General features: G+C 40.2%; 1 protein-coding gene across 7 annotated transcripts in view; it reads left to right on the top strand.

Annotated features, from left to right (window-relative positions):
* The window catches only part of BCAS3 (BCAS3 microtubule associated cell migration factor), a 499,958-nt gene that overhangs the window by 451,392 nt on the left and 25,408 nt on the right, over positions 1-23,158 (top strand). For 5 of the 7 annotated variants that reach the window (XM_077836612.1, XM_077836609.1, XM_077836606.1 and 2 more), the window contains one exon: positions 17,781-17,948. In XM_077836612.1, the coding sequence (XP_077692738.1) occupies positions 17,781-17,948 (168 nt within the window). Of the gene's footprint in view, positions 1-17,780; positions 17,996-23,158 lie in introns of all 7 variants that reach the window. The other 2 variants (XM_077836610.1, XM_077836611.1) reach the window with 1 other exon arrangement.

Here is a 23,158-nt window from a genome sequence, read left to right as displayed (position 1 = left end):
GACTTACTTCTTCTGTCTTTATCTGATAGTATAAAATGTCTATTTAAGGAATAGTAATATGTCCGTATTCACTGACTTAGAGGTCATTCTCTGTGCTTCTACACAAGCTCTGTTCATTGTACAGAACACTTGGTTCACTCAGGTGCTGTTCTCAATCTTGTCAATATATTTACAGCTGCTTTCTGGGCCTCATCAAATGTCCCACTTCCTCCTTCTTTCCTTTCTTTAAGTGAGTCTCCAGCTGAGGCTGGAGTGACTTGGAATGGGGAAATACTTTACTTCACTTCTAATATCTTTTTTTTATACTTTTGTGGTTCACTACTGAAATGATTGGTTTATGTTTAAACAGGCCTTCTCTCTGTTCCAGAAAACTGATATATTTGTTCCAGGTATCTCTGCACAGAATTTCTTTCCATATTGATCTTTCAGCAGAACACTAAAACATTTGGCAAGTGTCGTGTTACATTCTTTGATGCGATCCAGGTTTTGAAGAGCTTCCCCTTGGATAGCTTTCACTTTTTAGCTTGCCTACTATAGGAAATATTTTTACTTATTTTTACAGAATTCTTATAGCTGTGACATCATAATTAATATTTAGCTCTCTGACCTTTGTTGCCTAGTATCCAACACTCACTTGATCAGGGCTACAGACTCAGTATCATTAGAAACAAGATTTTTCCCGCCCATACGTTGTTCCAAGTGTGCATGTAGACATCTTTGTGTTTTACCACGATGCTACTTATGGTAAGACCATTGTTTGGTCGGTGGTTTCTTCACCAGCCCAACAGATCATCACTCTTCTACCAGGAGCAAGACAATCCAAAGCTCTGGCAGGATCCAGTCCCACCTAAGAGGGATGCATGTCCTGCTTCAGAATTTTGGAATGTTCTGAAGAACTGAGAAGGTCTGTACTCTGCTTGTACCTGAGATTTATTTTCTTGCCTAGACAGATTTCTTTTCCGCACTAACTCCACCAGAAACTTCTGATTTACCCCACTGTTGTAAGTTCAAAGCAATTTAATTCTACTGTCAGCAATGATTTTTTGAAAAGAAAGATTTTGGTATATATACACACATGCTGTTTACGAAATTCCAACTCACTCAAACATGCTTGGCATCTCTCAACCATGAACTAATTCTTCCCATCCAGGATAATAAATTCCATGTTCCGATTCTCACATGTTGGACATAGGTTTTCATTATCAATGTTGTTCTTTCTCATAATGCGCTGAAGATTTTCCTTAGCTTTTTTCGCATGGAAGCTGGTATCTCCTCTTTTGACTCCTGAGCATTACTAGCAGCTTTACCCTCTTAAAATGTCTGCAAGATCTGACTTCAGCAGCAAACCTATTGTCAACAATACTAGAAGAACTGCAGCTATGATCATCCATTTTGTCCTAGAAAGCAGCATGACTATAATCATTACGCCATTTACAATGATTCAGTTAGTCATCTTCCTAGCTAAACTGTTAATCCATGGTTGCATCTTGGGTTTCATTGCTTCGCTGCTCACGGGAGAACACCTCTGTGGCATCAACACACAAATCATGGATTTAATTGGAAAAGAAAAACATATAGTAATTAAACAACCCACATCTTGTGGTTTCAGTTTATGTAAGACTAATAGATGTTTGAAATTATACATGAATGATGCACAACAACTTTAAAAGATCGTAAGACATTTCTCTTTGTTGAAATACTCATTACTACAAATGACATATCCATCTTCTCTCCTTGTCTGATTTCTTGAGAAATTTATTTTTCTAAATGATATGGACAAGATCATTCCAATAACATGTATGTTTAAAGATAGTGGACCAGATCTTTGACTGGTATAAATTGGCATATGCTAATTTACATAAGGTGAGGATCTGGCATACAGTAGTGGGGGTTTTCTGTGGTTTGTAGTCTAAGGATATAGACAGGTAAGATATAGATATAAGGTAAGGCAGTAATGAAAGGAGTCTACAGACCTCAAAGCCTGTAAAACAGTAGCTTTGCCAAATGAGTGTAAGGGCTAAGAAGCCTTAGCATAAGGAGTTAACCACAAGTAACTTTAGTTTATAACCTATCACAAGATAGAATGCTGTAATAAACAAGTATGAAATTACTGATAGGTAACTGCAGAATGCCCTAGCCTAGGGTATTTTAGGATGATAACATCAGCAGATGTTCAGCCACAAGAATGCCATGGTAACCAGTTGATATATATTCTAAAAAGCTTGAGGTAAGTGATGTAATAACCTATGAGACGAGAGCATCCCAACATTCTTAGGGTGAGGAAGATTAAATATGGACAGAAGATGATGGAAATCCTTATAAATATTTCATGGTGGCCATGGAACCCTATGATAGAGCTAACCGCAGCCCATGCTGTTGACAGGGATCACCTGTCTCCCTGCCTATCGGTCTCCACATGAGATGGCGTGACTATGCAGATGCTCACATGCAGAACGTCTTGACCATTATGTATTATCTCTACCTACTTTGTCAGTTCAGAGTGTTTGTGATTTTGCTAATTGTGCTAGTAAAAATATTACAAATTCAAGGGGCCTTTCCTAAATGTGAGTCTCTCTCTCCTGCACATCAGGGTTCTCATTCTGATAACTCTAATAATTCTGGGTCTGATACTGAGGCAGAACCCTGCCAAACTATAGAACGTTAAATTGGGAATTCTAATCAATAGATCAGGCAACAAGATCTAGGGTCAGATCACAGCTAGCGTGAATCAGCATTTTTCTATTGGAGTACTATATACATGAGCTGAAGATCTGACCATTTAACTTTTCTTCTAAAAATATTTTGCACAATGTCCTTATTTTTCCAGTATAATCTGATGAGAGAAGACAGCAGAAATACACATATGATGATGTTAAAACAATGAATTACAATTGAAATATGTACCTGTAAAAATAAAGAACTATACATACACTTTATTAATATATTTCCCTTCCCTCTTAGTCACTGAGTAGCATTTGTTAGGTAAAACATTGTATAATTATATAAGTGGGCAACATAATCCCTGTATATTTTTTTAATTCACATTAATTCACTGAAGCTATATATTTAACCATAAAGGACCCTTTTTTTCTAATCCCAGTTTCTATTTGGAGTTATTATCCCAAATTACCCAGTGCAAACATGAGGCATGTAAAAGGGTAAATCTCCTGCCCTTTGAGTAGAGTCTTTTCTAAAGATGAGAGTGAGATGAGTTAAATGACTGAAAGCCTTAGGCCAGTACATGCCAGCTGCAATAATTTTTTCACTCAATCATCTCACCTTGCAATGCCACTCTGCCTTATACAGCCACCAGATGTCTGATGAATAATATAAGTGACAAGGGCAAAACCTCTTGAATATATTCAGAGGAAAACTTCAGACAGTGAGGACTGGTCTGTTGGCTCAAGACCAACTGGGTCTTGCTTATGCTCTCTATACCATACATGGTTGGAATGAAATACACAGTTAGACATGATTTGGTAGGAAATAGGTGCTTGATCCTTTAGGTTGCTGAGCACTCTGGTTCCAATCCAGCAACCACTTAAGCACACACTTAACTTTAAGCATATGTGTGCTGCCGTTGACGTCAGTGAGGCTATGCATATGCTTAAGAAAAAGCATGTGCTTGAATTCTTTGCTGAACTGGAGCCAGAAGGCTCACCATATATCAGGATCAAGCCCTAGATTAGGGGCTAGGTTCACAGCTGGTGTAACTCCACACTTAATCTCCAGTGCCTTCAGGATCTGGATACAGGATCTGGACAATTTATCTTTCATGATCCTGAAAACTATATAGACACTGTCCAAGTGAGTTCTTAGAATTGCAAGTAAATTGAATTTCTAGGGAGAACAGGGTATTGCACATAGGTAGTCTATGTTGAAGCTAAGGATTTCATTATCGGCAATATTGTCTAGTGATTGGAGAGCAAGAATGGGAGTCAGAAAATCTTGATTCCGATCTTGGCTCCACTAGTGACTTGCTCCATGACCTTGGGCAAGTCACTTTAACTTTTTTATGGGCCAGATCCTCAGCTGGTGTAAATGGTCAAGCTTCATTTACTTCAGTGCCCATTGTCTATTTATACTAACGGAAGATGTGACCCTGTGTCTGTTTCCTATCTGTAAAACAGGGATAATCATACCTACCCAACTCGCTGATGTGTTGAAGCTTAATAAACAAGCCAGTTTCCAGTACCCTGACTGCTGTTGAATCGTACCTTCTGCCTTTAGCTCCAGTTGAACTGCTTTTTGACTTTACCATTTTTCTAGTTTTGCATCAGAATCTGTCTCTTAATATTTGTGAAGCACTTTATTTGGAAGTTGTTGCTATAAGAGGCTGAGTGGGCAAAGGTTATTAGATACTTTTCTACCAAAATTACATTTTAACTCAATAACGTTTGCTACAGAAGGTGTCAAAAAAAGGCCATTATCTCTCCATGGTTCCCGAGGAATAATCATTGTACAGCGTATGCTGATAGAATTTGTAGAATTCATGAAAATCTTTGCTATAAAAGGCTAAAAATATACTAGTTTCTGTTAAGCAAATGAAAACACCCACAGTGCTGCAAACTCTAGTGATGATTGTATGGCAATTGACTCAAGGAAATTGCTGCATGGGTTGGCTATAACGACCGTAGGCCACTCTTGTGACTTCTGTCATAATGAGAGAGACAAGGGGAGTGAGGTAACATGTTTTATTGGACCAACTCCTGTTGGTGAGGGAGACAAGCTTTCAAGCTACAAGGAGCTCTTCTTCAGGTCTGGGAAAGGTACTAAGATTGTCACAGCTAAATATAAGATCAGACAGATAGTTTAGCATAAGTAGTTAGCATATATTCTCAGGGACCATTCAAGGTGAAGTGGCCCGTTACCACCCCTATAGTCATAGAACTAAAAAAAAAAAAAAAAGTGCATTGGGTTACAGATTGTTATCATAAGCCATAAATCCAGTGGCTTTATTAAGACCATAATGTTTAGTGTGCAGCAGAGTTATGAATTTAAGCTCCCCGGTTCCTCTTTTGAAAGTGTTGTGCAGGTTTCCTTTGAGGATGAGGAATTGATAGGTCAGATACAGAGTGATCACTTCGCGAAAAGTGTCCACCCACAGGTGATAGTGTGTTTTTGTCTTTTATTATCTTCCTGTACGAGTTCATTCAAGAGTATTGTGAATGTCTCATTTCACCCATGTAGTTGTTAGTGGGAGCATTTAGTGCACTGGATGAGGTATACCACACGTGATAGACATGTGTAGGACCCATGGATCTTGAAAGTGTGTTGTGGGGGGTGTTTGTCATTGTAGCGGTGGAGATACATCTGCAGGTTTTGCATCTGTTGTTCTGGCAGGGTTTGGTCCACTTTGAGTTGCTGTGTCCTGGTTTGTGGGGAGCTTGCTTCTGATGATGAGCGTGGAGAGACTGGGGGGTTGTTTGAAGGCCAGAAGAGAGGGTTCAGGAAAGATTTCTTTCAGGATGCTGTTGTAATTAGCATTCTTAAATAGCAGTTGCTTTCTGAGGTTCAAGCCCTCAGAAAGTTATGTGCTCTGGCAGAGGCAACAGGGGGAAATAAAACTCATCTTTAGTTACACGTCACCTCTTGCCTCACTTTCAAATGCACAATAATTGCATAATATTTGCAAGTTAGATTTATTTATCCTTTGTACAAGCACTTATTAGACAGTAGCTTGGCACTGAAGCATACGTTATCTCATAGTGAAGACCAGTAAATTACAAGTTAGGGACCCTGAGTGGGATTAGTGATTCACCTTAAGAAAATATTTTGGTTTCTGTTTATCTGTCAGCTGGGTTTTGAAATGTTTCATCTAGAAAAGGTGATATCATGCACTAGAGCAGATGATACTCAGACCTCAGGGGTTCAGGAGCCATACTGGCATTCAGCATTACCCAAAAGAGCCACAGTCATGTGAATTCATTGTTTTATTTACTATTTATATAATATACATATATATTCTCACCACAAATGACTGACCAAGTATTCTACAATTGGTTAATAACATAGTAAAAGCATTCTGATTGGTTAATAACTTAGATTGGTTAATAATTAAATCACACAGTGTCTTAACATCATGTGCTGCAAAGTGCTGCAGGAGACACATTATAGAACCACTTGCGGCTCCCAAGCATCAGTCTGAGTGTCACTGCACTAGACACTTTTATATTCCTATATTTGTTTCATTGTATTCTGATTGCTACTCGTATAAACCAACCATCACCGTTCTCCTGGGTACTTGCCTGCTTGTATAGTTCCTTCTTCCGCTGTATTTGTAGTAAATTCTAATATGCAGACTTTCTCCTACCTGGTAGGAAACTTTCTTTTTCTCTTCTTGTTTGTGAACATTTTTGCCTATGGACACTATAAAAACCTAGCTTGTTTTTCAGGGATAACATTTTCCAACAAAGTTCCAAAACTCCAATAGATAAATTCATTCCTCTCTCTAATGTAATTGAAACATGAGACGGATGCTAACTACTGTTTTATCTCCGCACCATGTGCCAGATTCATCCCTGGTGGAACTCCATTGAGGTCAGTCTCTATGTGGGAAGCTTTCTTATTTGTATTACTGGAGTGCTTAGGAGCCCTACTAATGGACCAGGACCCCTCTGTGCTTGGTGCTGTACAAACACAGAACAAAAAGACGGTGCCTCATCTGGCTCTCATTCCACTAAGCACTTGAGCCCATGATTTATTCCATTGGCTAGCTCTGGCACAGTCCCAGTCTTTGTTGCAGAATTGCAAAGTATTCTTGGATCCCGTGCTAGGGAATTAAAAATTCAATAAATGTTGTATTAACATTAACATTTCACTCCTCAGCGCAGAAATGCCGAAGGTTCAGCACCACTCTCCTTTACAAACCAAATGGCTCTGAAAAGTTCTTCTAGCAGCAAGTTGTAACGTGCCGAGAAGCTGATTTTGCTACATGGCTTATAGTGGGGATCAGGGTGGAGACATATACAAGATGTGGGGGGGGGGGAGAGGAGAGCTAGTCTAATAGCAAAGATAGGGCTGTGGTCTCCCAGCTAGATACTAATGGCTGTAAGCCATGTTCCAGACTCTTGAACTCAAATTTGCAAACTCAATATGTATGTTACATGCTATATTTCTATTATACAAGAATAAGTATCCTGTTACAGTTTGAATGATATAGTAATATGGAGCACTGTTCCAATGTTTTTTCAACATTTCTGAAATTCAAATGAAGCACAATCAAAATAAACCCCTTGGCTCAGACAATTTCCACTAATTCTCAAGCAATATGACAAATCTGTGCTTGTGTCTCTGAGTGTAATATAAGATCTCAGTTAGCCAAGAAACCTGATGAATTGTCAGATCTTTCTTTACCTGTGAGTAAATACGATCCCTTTCTAAACCATTGTGTTTCCTTTCTACATACATATGTGGACTTGCATGCACTAGAGGGTTCATAATGAGCAGATAAATCCTGCTGTTTTCTTAACTGAAGTAAGACTATGTTCAGTTACCTGCAATAGAGTTGACATTTTTTATCCTGTGCAGGGATGTCGGTAAGATAATATATGCCTCCCAGCCCTTTTTGAATAAATTAAGAAATTAATAATAAAGTAATTGACATATAAGTGCAATAGAAAATAGCATATTGTCTCATAGTGATAACAGATTTATCCTCATCGCTGGGGCCCTACCAAATTCACAGTCCGTTTTGGTCAATTTCATGGTCACAGGATTTTAAAAATAGTAAATTTCATTATTTCAGTTATTTGAATCTGGAATTTCAGGATGTTGTAATTGTAGGGATCCTGACCCAAAAAGGAGTTGGGGGTGGGGGTCACAAGGTTGTTGTAGGGGGGGTTGCGGTACTGCTACCCTTACTTCTGCCCTGCTGCTGGCGGCGGCCCTGCCTTCAGAGCTGGGCAGCTGGAGAGCGGCGGCTGCTGGCTGGGAGCCCAGCTCTGCAGGCAGAGCCGCCTCCAGGAGCAGCACAGAAGGAAGAACGGCCTGGTATGGTATTGCCTCCCTTACTTCTGTGCTGCTCCCTGCAGAGCTGGGCCCTCCGTCGGCAGCCGCCACGCTCCGGCCGCCCAGCTCTGAAGACAGCAACTCAGAGGTAAGGGCAGCATGGTATGGCGTTGCCACCCTTACTTCTGCGCTGCTGATGGCAGGGCGCTGCCTTCAGAGCTGGGCGTCTGACCAACAGCCGCTGCTCGCCGGTCGCCAACTCTGAAGACAGCACAGAAGTAAGGGTGGAAATACCGTGACGCCACTAGCATAACCTGGCAACTCCCTTTTGGGTCCGGACTCCCAGTACGAGAAACGCTGGTCTCCTCCATTACATCTGTAGAGTATAGGGTAAAAGCACACAAAAGACCAGATTTCATGGTCCGTGATGCATTTTTCGTGGCCGCTAATTTGGTAGAGCCCTACTCATCGCTAAACAGCAGCATCCTAATTATGCACATACCTTATGCAAGTTGTCCCATTGAAGTCAACAGCACTACTTGCTAAGTGTGTTTTAGATACGGCCTTCACAGAGTTATAAGAGTGAATTCTATTCACGTTAGGATTAAGGCAAAATAAAAACTGATCTAAACTTTTTGGTTGAGATTTTCACAGGAGTGAATTGTGTGTCTAAATACCCTAATCAGTTTTGAAAATCCCAACCCTTGTCCTTAATTTAGCTTTAACTTAATTTAGCTTTTGTGAGGTGGTAAAATTTTGGGAAACTTTATTTTAAAATAGTCTTTGCCCCTAAATTTTCTAATTTTAACCAGTGCTAAGCAAGGAAGTATTTCCAAGCCTGAAAAAAACTAAAAAGTGCTGTCAATATTGCAAGAAGTCTCCTGCTTGTGAAATTTCCAGACCAAAGAGATTCAGAGACTATCAGATAAGTTTCAGAGGAAGCATGAGAACTTTTGTACACCAGCTCAAGTGTCTGAAATTTGACAATCACCCATGCACAATTACTGCTTTAAAACATCCAATCATAAATCAGAAAAGGAGTACTTGTGGCACCTTAGAGACTAACCAATTTATTTGAGCATGAGCTTTCGTGAGCTACAGCTCACTTCATCAGATACTGGCAGTTTCCACGGTATGTATCTGATGAAGTGAGCTGTAGCTCACGAAAGCTCATGCTCAAATAAATTGGTTAGTCTCTAAGGTGCCACAAGTACTCCTTTTCTTTTTGCGAATACAGACTAACACGGCTGTTACTCTGAAACCAATCATAAATCAGAATTTAATGTAAGGGACAGTGATCTGTAATGTTATTTCTTGTGCAGGTGCTCGCATTTGTTACCTTCTCTGTCTGTTCTGTTCTTATGAGAACGGAGACCACTGAAATGTTTGAGAATCTTGATGATTCAAGTGGAGGTATTTAGCTGCAATATTTCTCTACATTCTTTTTTGATTCTAAGGCGTAAGAGTCATTTCTGGTAATAGATTTTATTATAGAGCTATATTAGATTTTTAAAATAACGACAGTAATCTCCAAGTAAAGTATAATTATTAGAACTCTTTGCCTTTTCTTTGCTTATTAAGACATATCAGATGCTTCAGAGGTTTATATACTGTTTTATTTCTTAATGTTAGTGTATACTTTAGTACATGGTAGTGGCTTTGAGGTTACATGAACAGTAACTATTTTCTAACTTTGACATTGAATTGTGATCATATAGGACAAAAACTACAAGTATATACAGGTTAGGAGGAGTCAAGGATCCGTTTAAAAAAAAAAAAAGCCCAAACAACATTCTGGGCCAGATCCTAGGCTGATGTCAATTGGTGTAGTTCCATTTATTTCTATGGCGCTGTGGTGATTTACACTAGCTGAGGCTCTGGCCCCTGCCCTCTTCCACGCTCTCAGATCTTCAGCTGTTTTCAGTTACGTAGATCACTGCCTTTAACCTTTAATCGGAAATAAATAAAGGATTGAAATCCACCTGATAAGGAAAAAATAGGCTTTTGTGTATCAGCACAGCCTTCTTTGTAGAACGGGCTGAATAAGTGTGTCTTGTTCCCCTCCCATGGCTAGGGCATACAGAGAGTAAGGGCTTGTGTACACAGAGTAGCAATGCGCACAAGATGTGTGTGATTTCAAAAGCGCACCAACATGTTGTGCACTAATTGACTGGTGTGGACCCTGCTGGTGCCAAGTTCATGCCAAGTTCACACACAAGCATAAGAGCCTACTGCTGCTACGAGCTGATGGAATTACTTTTAGGCCAGGTGGCAGAGGCCTGTACTTTTGGTTCTGAAGATCTGAAGTTCTATCCCCACTGACAACCCATGGTTGGGATTGTTGCATTTACCTGTTTTATTTGAAGTTGTTAAACCGCCTAGTTTCCTTCACTGTTTGTCCCTGTCCTAGCGCCAAATTTCCAGCCTGGATAAGGAAGGAGTTGGGACACGTCATGGAGGAATCACCTAGGTTGCTGTAAGAGCAGTTTAGCTGACATGTTTTATTAGGCGGTATTAGCTGTGTGGCTTTGCTCAGCTTTCACCAGGCGAGGACCTGGTATCCTATGCAACAACACATGGGTCCCTCATTTGGTAGCTCGGTGGTATTACCACCAATCTGGTGTGAAACTGCTGTTTTGATGGCATATTGCAGAGCTGCAGACAGCATTTGAGGCAAAGGCGGCTTTTAATAAATACACTTAATCGTTTATATTTTGACCTTAACCCAGACTCATACTCAGACATAAAAAGCTGCAAGATGAAAAGGTACTTTGTCAAGGCTTCTCTGGCTGATAGCGTGGTAAAGCAGGGCAGCCTTGCTCTGAGGAAATGCAGATCCTTTAGAAAGGAGAGTAAAAGGTCAAAACTAATCCAAAAGGACAAGCAGTGTATGTCTGTGTGTATATTGGGTTTCACATATGAAATCCAGTCATGATAAATCTGATGGCTTTAGAAACATCTACTTTGATTAATGAAAACATAGTTCTCATAGACCATGGGTTTCATACTTCAAAGTTCTTCTGGATTTAGAACCTTAGGTTTTGCTTATTCATATAACATGCAGGAAACTATTTTTAAATGAATAGGGAGCGGGGGAGGGGGGTTAAAAAATTGCAAGCATTTCAACATCAGTGCTGCAGATAGTCTGGGTAATGAGGAGCAAAATTAACAAACAGCAGACATTTTATTATGCATTTTACAACCATGTTTACATTCCTTCCTCTGTATTTGTTTTTCCTTGAAAAGTTTTATGTATTTATAAAAGTATCTGACTGCTTCAGCTCTGAGAATTGGAGTTTCACTCACATTTGAAAACTGGAACAATCTCCGGGATAGCTGGTTATTTCACAGGCTAATGTTCCAAATCATCTGCAATGCTTATCTCAGACCAGATCCTTCACCGCTTTCTGAAAGCTTGAGTAAGTGGGCTTTGTGTAAGGATTATCTGACGGAGGAAGCTGAGACAGAACCTAAGTATCAGCAGACTTTACAACATAGCCTGTGCGGTGGACTGAGGTCTTTAATATCCATAGCCCTTGGACTCTCCCTCGAGGGCGTGTTTTGGGCAATGGAAGTACATGATATCCAAAGCGCAGTGTGGACAAAACCATATGCACTGCCCCTGCTTAACCTGTTCCCTCCCGCCATCCATAGAACCACTCTGCTTCCACAGTGCTTTAGGCCCCTCTGTGTCACCAAGGTGGGGCCAGATTTTACTTTTGATCATGCGCATCCACTCTCTCTCATATCTGTTTTTAACTTGTTTATAATGAAATAAAAAGCATTCTCATCTGTGACAACAAAGTCTGCTGGAAAGAACCTAGAAGCCCGGTCACTCAAGGTGAGCAGCCTTAGTCTCCCAGGGTTTCAAAAGGATTTGAGGGTGCTCAGCATCCAGTTGCACTAGGTCCATAGACAGTACTGTCAGGATACAGTAATGGTGAGTAATGTCCTGTTTACAGCATTCCTGTGAACGATTTTGGAGAAAGACAGTATGGGGAGAGGAGGGGAAGGGAAGGAGGATGGGTAAATGGACTTGCCTTCATATGCAACCATTTCCAGAGCTGATCATTAACACCTGAGCCTTGAGTTATTAAAAACATACAGAGGGCGAATCGTTTCTGAAGTTTGTCAGACACAAGTAGAAGTGTACATACCACATATGAAGTAGAAAGAAATATGTGAACCGTACTCCAGACAGAGTCCACATAGCATGCGGCTGAGCATGGCTACACATATAAAAGTCAAATATACTGCCGTTTAGGGAAGGCTCCGTTTCCTCTATAGTTAACAGTGGAATTTGGACAGGTCCCTGTTCAAGTAAGAACTAAATGCTGCTGCTTTGTAGCAATCCCCTTGGAGTAACAGAGTTATAGCATGAAAGTGAATTGGCAAATGCTGTAGGAAAGTTCAACCAGTGCTATTCAAATGTTATAATTTGCCTCTTTACTTTGGGCAGGAAATTTCCATCCTCCCTCCCCCCCATGGGGTTCTCTCCCATAGCTCAATTTTACAGACACTTACATTGTGGTCACCAATATTTCCGGTCCAGGATGGGTCGGGACTGCCTTCAAAGCCCATCCATGCTTCTTAATCAGCCAGAGAAGGTAGCAGTGCAGTGATGCGAAGCACTTCCTCTCCCTCAGGGACTGTCTCAATAACACTTCCAGACTTTGCCATCTCCAGTGGAGTCAAGCTCATGTCTCTTTCCTGGGAGGGAGGCATCTTTTCTTGATTAAAATTGGCAGGTCATTTCCTTTCCTATTTACTCTGTTATTTTTGCTCATGTGGGTGTTGCAATATGCAAGGTGAGGCTCAGAACTGTCAAACCATTTAATAGAACCATTACTATATTTTTGGATAACATATTATTTTTGATTTACTGTTCCTCAGAAGACAGGAAATGGAGCTACTTGATTTCATATTTTAACCAAAGCCATCCTAGAATTTTAATGAAAAAAAATTTCCCCTGGCTTTTGAATTAAAGGGCCATGGTGAAAGATATAGCTTAGCAATTTTGACTTAGAAAAATAACATACTAGAACCATTAAAATATGTTTAAACATTTTTTTAAGCACCAGGGTTTTATTTTTTTTTTCCAGAGAAGAAACTAAGCTGGCCCGGTTTTCTTGGTCTTTGGTTGGTGTTGCTAACTGTGAAAATAAAGAAGGTTTCCAAGGACTTGGGATTTTTTCCCATTATGGAACTTAATTTAAATTTTCTTTTATTTTAAAGGCCTGAAACAATTGTAATATTAAAGAAAAACCATGCAATATAAGCAAGGTGATTTAGTATAAATAATAAGAGAAATCTAGGCTGTTGTTAAAGCTGGAGAATTGTTAAGCAACAGACAGAGGGTCTAGTTCTGATTTCACTTTCACTAGTGTAAATAAGGAGTAACTCCAATATAAGACCAGCATCAATGGAGTTACACAACGGTAAGACTAGTATAAGAAGAGAATTAGGCTTACAGAAGAAAATTGTCTTCTATGTGTTAGAATCAGGAGGAGTTGCATGTGCCTATCTGAGGGCAGAATTGCTCCATAATGCTTTTGGATATTGTAAAGATAAACATACTAGAATTGCAAAGCATTCTTATCAGAGATGGACTCACCCTGAAATGTTTGAGAATCTTGATATTCAAGTAGAGGTATTCAGCTGCAACATTTATCTACATTCTTTTTTGATTCTACAGAGAAAGTCACTCCTGCTCATAGATTTTGTTATAAAGATGTATTTGATTTTTTTAAAATAACAATAGTAATTTCCAATTAAATTATAATTATTATAACTGTTTGCTTAATAAAGCATGTCAGATGCTACAGAAGTATGGAAGGGGTTCAGTATGGGCCCATCTTTAGTACATAAGGAGAGAGGTGAATTTGCTGTTCATGTCAAAGCTGTCTGCCCATAGGGTGAAATTCTGACTCATTGAAGTGAATGGGAGTTTTGCCATTACTTCATTGAGACCAGGATTTCACCCATAAACTTTTGTTGCTAAAATGGTACCTGTTTTGCTTCTCTCTTGGGATGTTCCTAAATTAATTTCTCCATCTACATGCAAACTTGTTCACCAACAGAGAAAATATGTTACTAGATTAACATAGCAGAATAGATTGATTCACACATCATAGTCTTATTTTTGTGGTTGTCAGTAAGGTTTCAGCAGTTTGTCAGTAAACACACCCTTCAGAGTCTGCTCTCTGTCAAACGTTTTGTAATCCATTTAATTGGCACCACGCTTTCCCTAACCTTATCGGTATTGCCATTAACTTCTGGCTGTATTTCGTGGATTTTGAGAGCCGAATAATGTTTTAAGTCTTATTCTTAAGACACAGCCTGCCCAGTGATGAGAAGTTTGATGAGCTAGCTATTCAAATACTGGAACTTCTGGTACAAGTATTGAAAAGGGGACATTGGAGCAAACAGTAAAATGAAAAAGTAAAACAATTTCATAAATAGCAAGGATATGATTAGCTGTTATCAGTTTAGATTGGATATCGTGAGTTTTCTTGACCCACTAATAATGGTGTACACAAGGCAAAGAACATTAAAACTCTTTGGAAATTACCAGCCCGCGAGTGATTTCATTCATTTCACAAAGCTGTCGTCCAAAATGTAAAAATATTCGGGTCTTAATTCTACAATTGGAGAATTATTTCCGTTTGATAAGACTGTAGTCTACTGATCCAGTGGCAAGGCATATTTGAAGATACATGGCAAGTAATCTTAGTCTTCCTGAGGATATTTAAGATAGACTTTTTACTGTGAAGACAGGCAAAACTGGTGATTTTTGGCTTAACAGTACAAAATAACCCAGACGGTTTAGGGTTAGGTTCCATTTTATCTGAATCGCCAAGGATCAGGGAGGGCATGAATTGTATAAATGGTAGCAGTTATGGCCCATCTCTATTCCATCCTCCATTATGGCACTTAGATTATACAGTGATTGGCGCTGTGTAAATATGATAAATGGATGGATAAAGATGGATGGATTGATTTTTATTTTATTTTTTTGGTAATAGATTATGATTATCTGATACTCTCAAACACTCCATAGTCCGGTTAGCTTTTTGCAGCGTTTTTGTGTGTTGCTCTGTTGTAGAGCCAGTTTAACAAATCAGTGTTACATAATAAAGTAAGAATACATTTGTGGAGCCCAGTACCCCAGTCGGAGATTATCTGCCAGCATAAAGCCCCTTTGCACCCCCATTCCATGCTATTCAAAGACAGACTGATAATCAAGCTGGGGCCTACAGTTGTGGTGGGTGAATCGTAGCTAGATGCCCTGACATGAAATTTATTACCAGACATGTACACATAATGTGGAAAAGGAGTGAAAAGGGAGAAAAAGATAACACTAGAGCTTCACAAGCCTTTCAGTTTATTTTACAAGAAAGCATTGGATGCAGTTAATCCCTGTAACCTGCATTTACATTAACACTTGCACCTCACACGTTGCTGCTAAGAACTTTTGGCAGCTCTGGGGCCCTGATTGTAGAGGTAAGGCTACACTTGTCTCCTTTGCTCTCACTCAAGTATCTCTGGAACTAGAGAGGGGCACTCTGTGAAGTTTCTACTTGTGCACGTATGCAGTCATCTTGGCAGAGCTTCAAAAAACATTTGCTTTATTATTCATATGTCTGCTCATGGGGCAGGAATTGTTTAGCTTCTTGCTTTCAGAATAAGAGCTGACACTAATAAAGAATAGATCTCTCATTATCGTTCTCTAGCTCAATGGGAAAAACCTGGGGGAGTTTCTAAAAGTCCTCCCTGTACCATATTATATTTGCATTCGGTTTAAAAGTTCCATAATGATTATCTAGGTATTTACATGGCCTACCAAAGTTATTGAAATGAGTGGGGGATTGTCAGAGTAGAAGCTGAGTTAGGGCCTCCAGATTTGGCCCCATGAACATTCTGAAAAGAGAAGTATAAAAAAAAAGAAGAGCCAAATCTTGTTATTTCATGTACAGTTAGGGAAGCTGGCAACATGGAAGCGAGGCGTAAATCAGAATATAGGGGACTTTCCCCCGCCTCTCTGCATTTTCTCCAACGGGCCTTTATAGGCCTTCCTTAAAAAACAAACTAAATGGCTGGAGAAGCCATATTAATCCAAAGGCCCATTGAAAAGCTGAACTATTTGGTCATTCTTCCTCTAGGTTCCACCTGGGATTCATCCAAAGTTCAAGTGCATGAGTGGCACAAGAGCCACGTTCCCATTCCGTAAGGTCTGTCGCAGTGTTGATGGTTTTCTAATGCCAGGAATCTACTCTGCAGCCAGGCAAAGAGATAAATCAAAGCTGTATGCGCTGATGAAATTCAGGAGCCAGAAGTCACCATTGCAGCCCATATAAATCCCTGAATGCCATCCCCTGTGCTTTTGTCCATGCTATTAGAGTTCAAAATTATCTGCCCCTCTTTGCTGATGTATGGATTAACTGGCTCCCCGAGTGTTTACTAACGGTTATCACCCAGTACTTTGGACGTTATCAGAGGAAGGGACGCCTGCCGCAGGGCTTGGTCTCTCACCCTTTCTATTACCACCTGTCATTGGCAGAGAGTGTGCTGTGAAGCTGTACAGTCACAGTGTACAAGTGTAGATAGTTTCTGACGGCTGATCAAAGGGGAGAACCAAAGGCCTGATAACAAGGACGTGTTTCATGTACTTTTAACTTTGAGAAACATTGGCATTTGCATTTTTTCCCCTTCATAGGCTGGCAGAAACCAGGCACAATAAATGCTGCATATTCGGTTTCCTAATAGTTGAGTAAATGGTATGTGCTTGAAGCAACAAAGCATAACTGTAATCGTGTTCCAAGTGGGAATGATTTAAAGTAAGCCTTCACAGAAGACTTGCTGTATAATAAAGTAGAATAATTTTAATTTGTACTTTGAAGTGATCTTGGATTCAGAATCTAATCTTTGCATTCAACAGAACATCATGTACTATTTTGAATTAGGAAACAACTGCACGTTAAGGAATTAGTTTAAGTATCTTTTCTGGAGACTGTATCGTTGCACTCTGTCACAACAGCCAGCATCTCCACTATTGCATCACTGATGAAAGGGGCGCTGTTTAGCTCTATCTGGCCTAAAATGTCATTTTTGTAGAAACATGCTCACACAGAATCTAAGATCAATAGAAGTGTTTTTTTATTCCGCTGGAAACATTTTTTAAAAATAGACTTAACATTACACTCCACCCTCCACAGCAGTGTTCAAAGCCCAAAGACCACAATATTGTGCTGCTGCATGAGAGCATGAAAATGAAATTGGCTAGAAATTTTGACTGTAAGCAAAAAGGAAACAACTAGTCTATTTTCATTGTCCCAGTTGAGAGGAATGCAAAAAGTTGAACAAATACACAGTAAAAGACAAATCAGATTTTTTTTAAAAATTCATTTTTAATTGTCTAAGATGTTATTAGTGACATAGACACAGATTTTTAAAAAAATAAATGCTCTCACTTATACTGGCTTTACACTAGTGTAATTACGTTAACTTCATTGGAGTTACTCCTGTTTCACACTAGTGTGAGAACAGAATGAGGCCCATGATTTTTAACCTGACAGTTTTGCTTTCAAATGATCAAAAAAGGCTACTAGTTTAGGCTGTAACTACCCGTTTCTGCTACGCATTGTGTATTTTAATATCACTGTTTTAATTAATGTGCCAGCATTTGTCTTTCAGATACGTTGTGAACTCAGATTCCAAACAGTTCTTCCTTTTCTGTGAATTATTTCAATGTTAACCTATTTTGGGTATGGACGTAGGTTAGTTCTGGTGTCTACACTAGTCAACGAGCATTTCCCATTTGTTTGTTAAAGGTGCCTTTGATCGGAGCGTGACCCTGCTGGAAGTCTGTGGAAGTTGGCCTGAGAGCTTTGGTCTCCGTCACATGTCTTCCATCGAGCACACCGAAGAGGGCCTTCGGGAACGGCTGGCTGATGCAATGTCTGAGTCACCCAGCAGGGACATAGTGGGATCAGGAACAGGTACAAAGAAGAAATGTGATCAGAGATCACATACATCTCACCCAATGGTGATTTTTTTTTAACTCGTTAAAATTTTGCTTCCCTTTTTCTCAGCAAACCACACACATGACACCTCAGAGATTACATGGCTTTTGCGAGAGTCTTCCCCAACATGGGAGCAATCTTTAATAGGAAGAAAATATTGGCAGATCCCATAAGTACAGAATCTTGCAATCCTCAAAATGACTTTAAGAGAAATATTCACATTTTAGGCTTTTTTATTTTCTGTATTGCTCTAGTGACGTGGGCCCAAAGAGTTGAGCACCTCTGAGCATCAGATGCTTCCTCAAACTGTTGCTCATGCAGACAATGATCAAAACAACATTCAAATTAGATTCTGTCTGTGTAATTATCTGTTCTCTGTAAAGCCACTATATAGTGCTGGTTCTGTAATCCAAATTAATCCATCTTCATCACTGTCCATTATATTGATAAATTATACAATGTATTTACATAAATGGAATGGCACTTCAGAGATTACATTGCTCACAGCAGCCCTAGAGACAGGAATCGCTCAGAAATGCTAGCGCTCAGAGTAATTGTGGGTTTTACTTCTCTTGTTAATTCTGAATTGTTTTTAAAATACCCTCGAGTAAAAGGACATATCTGTCTATGATCTGTGCACTGTTTGTGTTGTGACCAGCAGCTAATATCAGTAGTAGCTTCTCATATCAGATGCCCACTCATTTGTCACCATGTCCTCATTTTGGCGAGATGCCTGGGAAGAAAAAAAGAACGAGCTGTAACAGTAACATATGAACATGCCAACATATTGGCATTATGTAAGGCCTTGTAGGTTGGAAACTGCCTTTTCTCTTTTTGCTCTTTATTCCTGAGGGTTCCCCATTCCACTGTCCTCCCATTAGTCCCCTGTTGTTGTTGTTCTGGCTGTAGAGGACTGAGAGGACTCCCATCAGTGCTGGCCCTTAATTTGCAGGGGAGTCACTGTTGAGTAACCCAAGATGCTTCACCTTTATCATTGAGCTGCCAGTCCCCGCTGTCTCAAGGAAGAGTCTGGGAATGGGAAACCTGGGGCTTGCACATGTCATGTCAAATAGATATAACTTGGCCACTTGCTTGGTCCAGAAGCAGCCTTTACATCCCACGGTGGTAATCTTTGACCTGTTTGGAACCTCTCGGACTTTATACATTGTTGCTGAATGAAGATGGAATTAAGTGGCGGTTTAAGATTGGCAGTTGACAGAAAGTGGTGATCTAAGCACCTGATCTGGGTTCCAATTCCAGCTATTGTACTTATTCCTGTTGTTGCCTTGGGCAAGTTACGTAAGGTCCCTTTGACTTAATTCCCTCCTCTGTAAGATAAGGATAACGATACCTCACAGGATTGCAGTGGAGATTAATCCTCTAACATTTTCAAAGTGCTGTAAAAATGGAAAACGCTCTAAAAGTGCTTTATTTATTTCGGTCCGTATTGATACCAGCTATAATGCACTTTGGAAGGGCATTCTCCATATAAAGCGACGGGCCATCTTCACTCCCAGCCTGTGCATTTTACAGCCTTCTCAAAGGGTAGTGGATTTTGTAGGATGATACTTGCTGTGACAGTTAAAGCAATCTGGAGATGCTGGGTTAAGGTGACTAGTGACTGCAGTTCATGGGAGCTGGCTCTTATCCTTCAGTTAGACCTTACACAGGCCTTAAATACCCTTACAAATATTGGGCCAGATGCTCCTGCATGGCTTCTTTGCACCACACCACTAGTGTAATGTGGCCCTAAAGTTGCTTTAAGTAGCCGAAGGAAGATCCATCACCATTTAAGAAGAAGCCTCTAGTGGTGTTCAGCTAACATAGGGGCTCGTACCCCCCTCAGTTTTCCTGCTGCCAGCAGAGCAGGGAAAAGGAGGAATGGCCAGAGAAAATGGAGCACCCTTGTACTATACTAATTCCCAGCTGTGTTTTCACTGCCCTGTGGCTGCCGCAGCCTAGTGACATTTAGAATATTACTCAAGCTGCAGCCAGACCAAGGGAATCAAGAGGTGATTCCCTTGGTCTGGCTGCAGCTCATGCACAGTACAGGATCATGCACACTACAGGATCCGGCCTATTAGCTTTAGCAGGAGCTGCAAGAGCTCTGGATCCAGTACCTGGAAAGAGTTTAAAAAAAAAAAAAAAAAAGTCTTCTAATATTAGGAAACTTCCATTCTGGAAACAGGATTGCTTTGTTGTTATGAGTAGTTCCCCCAAAGAAGTTGGAATTTCCGCTTCAGAAGCTGATGTCTGTTCTTCAAATATTTGTAAGTGCACCCAGAGATTCTGGTGGCTGCAGATTATAAATCAAAAAAGAAACTTAGTGCTACATTTTCCTTTCAGTTTCACAGGTGCAACCCCACTAATTGCAACGAGCATCCGTTTCATTGGGGGTTAAACTGATATAACAAAGATGAAATTTAGGCCACAGTATTTAGCGCATAGGAGGTTTATAAGGGTGAAAACAAAGGTGAACAATTTTCAGAGGGAAGCCATCACTAAATTAAAAGTCTTCTAAAAAGATCATTCTCCTCTTTTCACCCCATGCACATGCATGTTTCCTATGGATAATCTTTGTACAGTGTAAGCTTATATACCACGCAAAAGCATGAACTGTAGGTATCCTAGTGTAGTAGTGGGTAACACCTGTGAGTTACATGCATATTAGCCCTCAACCATGTTGTTGTTTGTTATTATGCACAGGGCTCTGTCTAGTCAGTACCACATTTTCTTCTCACGAACTGGGATTCTAGGCTCAAATCCTGGCAAGTGTTGGTTTCATACAGGAGATAAAACTGATTCCTAAGGCTCTGAATGCCTCTGTGCACCTCACCCCCACATTCCCACCCCATATCTACTCTTGAACTCAGCTTGCCCCTTTCATGAAATCCACATTATCAGATGGTCTTATAAAGTGTGCTGTCCTACTGTGTTGAGATGTGGAAGATCCGCTTGCCCAGGGAATCAACCCACATCAGTAACATGGGGTAGTTTTTCTCAGACAGACTGGCAACCAGCCATTTGCCAAACAGCTGCATAGCACATTAAAGTGCTGGCAGCTATATACTGGTTAGGAAATAGAAAAAGATAAATTGATGGTATATCACCCCAGATCAAACAGAGAAGTGTCCTTGTTGGCTCCTAGTAAGTAGGATTATTTTAACCCCCCACCCCCTCCACCCCCCAAAGCTAGCCACATCTTGACAGTCTTTGGCTGAATTAGCCATTTGTCTCTTTTATAAAAACACACAAACGTTTAGCATGGTCCTTGCTTCTTAGAATTCCTGTTTGCCCAGTCAGTCGGATGAAATGATAGCAAAGACATCTGCGCTGAGGAACACCATAAATTTGCTTCCCTCTCCCATTAGTTTCTATATTGCTACTGACTCCAAATACAGTATTTATAGTGCTGCGTTGGACCCAAAATTATATAATTTATAATCCCCATCTCTAATTATCCTAAAAGTGACTTATTTTGACTTAAAGTGGTGGCTGGGTTTAATCCTTTATTATGCTTCTTGAATACTTTGCAGACACAGTGTTTAAAAACATTTTAAAGGCATTTACTAAACCACAAAATTTTATGTGAACTGTGACGTAAAAGAGTAAAAACTACTAGCACTGAATTGAAACATGCTCTGTGCTTAGTTCTCTGTGGATGGACAAAAGAATAAATGGACAATGGAATGGACAGGGAGACATTATCAAGTGCTCAATTGGCTCTGACATGCTCTTAATGGCAAGAGATAAATAGATTCTTTTAATGCCTTAACAGTTAGGACATAGTTGGCATGTAGATTTGTATAGTAATCAGGATTGATACCTATAATAATGCACATGAAACACATGGTCATAATCCAAAGGTCCATTTTTTGCCGTAGATATTAACTAATTCTTTGTTTCTTACCTGCTCTATTACTTGGAAATGCTGCTGTAACAATGTATTATTTTGTCTCGGGTTTGACATATGAATTCCACCCTAGGTAATTCTCCTCTCTCCCACCCACCCAGCCAAAAATTTACTATAATCAGTAAGTGCATTAATTTATGCAGGCTTCCCAAATGTACATTTCTTAAGCTTCCAGATCTTTTTGATCATCTCTAGACTTAAAACAGGAATTTAGTCCACAATCTGGGATGAGACTTGCAGTGTGGCTAAAAATAAGTGTTCTGAAGTATAACCAAGGAAGAGTATTTCTGCTGCGCGGTATCGCACTTCTGAGTGCTGTTGGAGCTAAATGTGCTAAGTACCATGGGGGACAAATTCCGCCCCCCTCCTCTGTGACTGTAGTAGGCCTCAGAAGCAAAGGACCCAGGGCAGTTTGATTCTGTGGAGGGCAAGATCTGGACGACACCACAAGACAAACATGCCCCATGCATACAGTGGAGCCCAGCTCTATAGGGGCTCCGTCCACTTCCCTGAGCAGCTGAGTTAGGGGATGTGAGGAGCATAGTGAGGCCAGTGGATCTGCCACTGGCCAGTCAATCTCATGGAGCAATGGGAACTACTGCAACTTCAGGGCAGCGGTCGTGGCTATGGTTGGCTCTGCTGCAGCTTTGCAGCAAAGGGGGCGGCGGGGAATTGCAACTCAGCCCCTCTGGGTGGGCTTGGGGGGAGGTTTAACCCATAGGCTGAGTTGCCTCTGCCCTATTGACTTCAGCATGTCTTTGCAACATAAGAATAATTCTCAGCAATTATGCAGGCTTACTATTATTTCTATAAAGCGCATAGATAATGCAGTGATGGATACTTTCAGCAGATTTAATTCATTAAGAAGTCTAGAAGGGAGAAACTTGTCTGCAAAGAATAAGTCACCGATCACCTGTAAACCCCCCCACACACAAACAACGTAAGTGTATTTCACACTGTTTGGGATATTTTCTTAGCATAGGGTAAGGGAATCTGCCTTCAGTCTGCTTTACATTGGTAGACTCGATGCTGCCCCATCAAATGCAGTGCTATGAGCGTAATGCCACTGAAGTCAATGGGACTTCGTAAGTGTAGAATCTGACTCACTCTCCTCAGATGATTCTAAGTTCATATTAGTGTGCTCTTCTGCTAAATCTTCCCCATTACTGTTTGTATCTCAGCCTCAGGGTTATATTGCTGGCTCATATCTACTTTATTTTGCAAATAATACCTTTGGTTGCTATATATTTGTAAGATTTTTCTTTGTAAGAAT

The sequence above is a fragment of the Eretmochelys imbricata genome, chromosome 17, assembly GCF_965152235.1.
Source record: "Eretmochelys imbricata isolate rEreImb1 chromosome 17, rEreImb1.hap1, whole genome shotgun sequence".
Lineage (NCBI taxonomy): Eukaryota > Metazoa > Chordata > Testudines > Cheloniidae > Eretmochelys > Eretmochelys imbricata.
This window is presented reverse-complemented; position numbering and strand designations above follow the sequence as displayed.